Source organism: Rhagoletis pomonella, unplaced genomic scaffold (assembly GCF_013731165.1).
Source record: "Rhagoletis pomonella isolate Grant_MI unplaced genomic scaffold, Rhpom_1.0 Rhpom_scaffold_00001, whole genome shotgun sequence".
In the NCBI taxonomy this organism is placed as follows: domain Eukaryota; kingdom Metazoa; phylum Arthropoda; class Insecta; order Diptera; family Tephritidae; genus Rhagoletis; species Rhagoletis pomonella.
Window position 1 is genome coordinate 48852446 of NW_023458555.1, and position 2048 is coordinate 48854493.

The following is a 2048-nucleotide window of genomic DNA, read 5'->3' on the forward strand; positions in this document are numbered from 1 at the left end:
TGGAGTTTTTTCATTAAGTCGCTTCTCTTTTGCACTGAATTTAATCCACCCAATTTACTTATATTTCGCTTCCTTCGGCACCAGCGTACACAATTGCTCATAGCAAGTTGCAGCCTCCTCGTATTTCTGCGCGTGATAGTAGCAGTAGCCCAATGTGGAAAGACCAGCTCTGGTGTTGGCTGCTTCGCCAAAATTCACCATGCACTCGATTACATCATCGTAACGCTTGTCCTTTATCTAAAGGACATAAATATCACAAAACCTGACTGAAACCTGTATGAAAAGAATTCTTACCAAATTATAAATGGTACGCGTAACATGTCCTTCTCGTAGTATTATTCCTTGATGTAACATTTTGAATAACTGTAAATAGTCTGCTTAATCAAAAATCTGATTTTCTGAGTTACTTGGTCCGATGTCACTCTCTGGCATAATCCTGTAACTATGTATGTAATTCATATACTTACAAATACGAAATGCAGCCGGTGTTATTGTTACTACAAATTTGTTGCCATTAGCAACTGACTTAAATGCGGCGGTGAATATCCCGAACAAAAGCACTAACACAAAAATAAGCGGATTGCAATAATTACGTCACACAGTGCACCGACTCCATATAAAAAAATGGCAAAAATAGAAGGAGTGGTCAGAATTATTTGAATCTTTACTCCTCAAAGGATTACATTCCCGTTATTTAAAAAACGAAATCGTTTCTTTGATGCGGTTACTAGATTCGAAAAAAAACTTTTTTTACGTTTTAGTACTACTATGGATTTCATCTAAATTTGTCCAGCCGTTTCTGAGGGAAGAGAGGTGTCGCATGGTGCCGGTTTTTCACTTCATTAAATTTCAAGTCCCCCTGTGCCAGTAAAAAAAAGTGGTTACTTCAAAAAATAAAACTTTATTGCATATTGTACATGAAAATTGCGTTTTGAGGAATTTAAAAACCAATACCAATATAAAATATTATTAACTAGTAGCAACAGTAGAGAAGCAGACCCACACTAACCATCAGCTAATAAATATTTGCCATGACCAGTATCTTCTGTGAGTTAATATTTGAACTGCGTTCATGGAGTTCGCCTGGGCCACACTACTTCGTTTCATTTATAGATCCTTTCGTACTGCATAACTTCGTATTGCTCCTAACCCTTTCTTTGGAATTGTCTATTATATGGGACACGCCAAAAGACAATTTTTACGTTCGTTTTGCAGCGTATTTTTTTTTTTTTTTGTTTGAAAAAACTTGCTCCCATGAAAAAGTAGAATACGACTGAATTTAATCTCTTTTTGTTGTTAAACCCCGATTAAATGCCAATTAGAAGCAAGGAAAACATTTTATTTTGGCTATTTATTAATCTTTATAGGGCCTAAATGAAAATAATATTACATCAAAAAATTATTTCATGTTTATTCTAGCCTAGCCATTAGTATTCGTTTTCGTATTTGTCATCGTACGTAATAATAATGGTAATGGCAATGAATAGTGGTAATGGAACCTCCGAAATAAATTTTAAAACAAATTCAAGTCAACCAATGGCCAAAGTCTCTACCCAATGAATAAGCGTTTTTTAAGAGAGTTTAATTGCCTGAACAAATTACTACAAAAAAATTATTGCCTTATTTTCGACCTTAATATAAAATTTTGTAAAATAAAAAAAAAATCCTCCATAATTGCCTCTCCAGTTGTCACGAAAGATAAATAAGAATCCAAAATTTTGTACGCCCAAGTATGATAGACATTTTATTTTATTATATCATATATTGTTTATAAATGAATTATATTTTTTTATATATCATATGTTTTGAGGCATATGTTTTTGAGAAAAATACACCATAGTAATTTTAAAATTTCAAAATTACATTTCTCGACTGCAAAATAACATATTCGAGCTAACTTGACGGCACACAGTGCCATTTAAAAAAAATTAATGCCAATTAATCGTAGCGCTTGCGACAGAAGCAATATTTTGGTATGAAATAAAATGGCTTTGAAAGCTAAAATGTAATTGCCTTTCACGGAAAAATATTGCCATTGAGCCACAATC

The 2048-nt window shown here is 33.2% G+C and overlaps 2 protein-coding genes across 2 annotated transcripts in view; one reads left to right on the forward strand and one right to left on the reverse strand.

Moving 5' to 3' along the window:
• The window catches only part of LOC118745699 (tetratricopeptide repeat protein 30 homolog), a 5676-nt gene that overhangs the window by 454 nt on the left and 3174 nt on the right, over window positions 1–2048 (forward strand). The window lies entirely within an intron of this gene.
• Window positions 28–505, reverse strand: LOC118745710 (tetratricopeptide repeat protein 30 homolog). The gene is made up of 2 exons (XM_036479327.1): window positions 295–505; window positions 28–237 (listed from the first exon to the last, which is right to left on the reverse strand). Exons 1-2 carry the CDS (start codon window positions 352–354, stop codon window positions 55–57), a joined length of 243 nt encoding a protein of 80 aa, XP_036335220.1. The 5' UTR covers window positions 355–505; the 3' UTR covers window positions 28–54.

Bases quoted from the DNA above. Each gene is read 5' to 3' on its own strand.
- LOC118745710 (XM_036479327.1), bottom strand. From the start codon at position 354: ATGTTACATCAAGGAATAATACTACGAGAAGGACATGTTACGCGTACC. The intron at 238-294 runs GTAAGAATTCTT...TATGTCCTTTAG, and splicing joins CGCGTACCATTTATAATTTG to ATAAAGGACAAGCGTTACGA.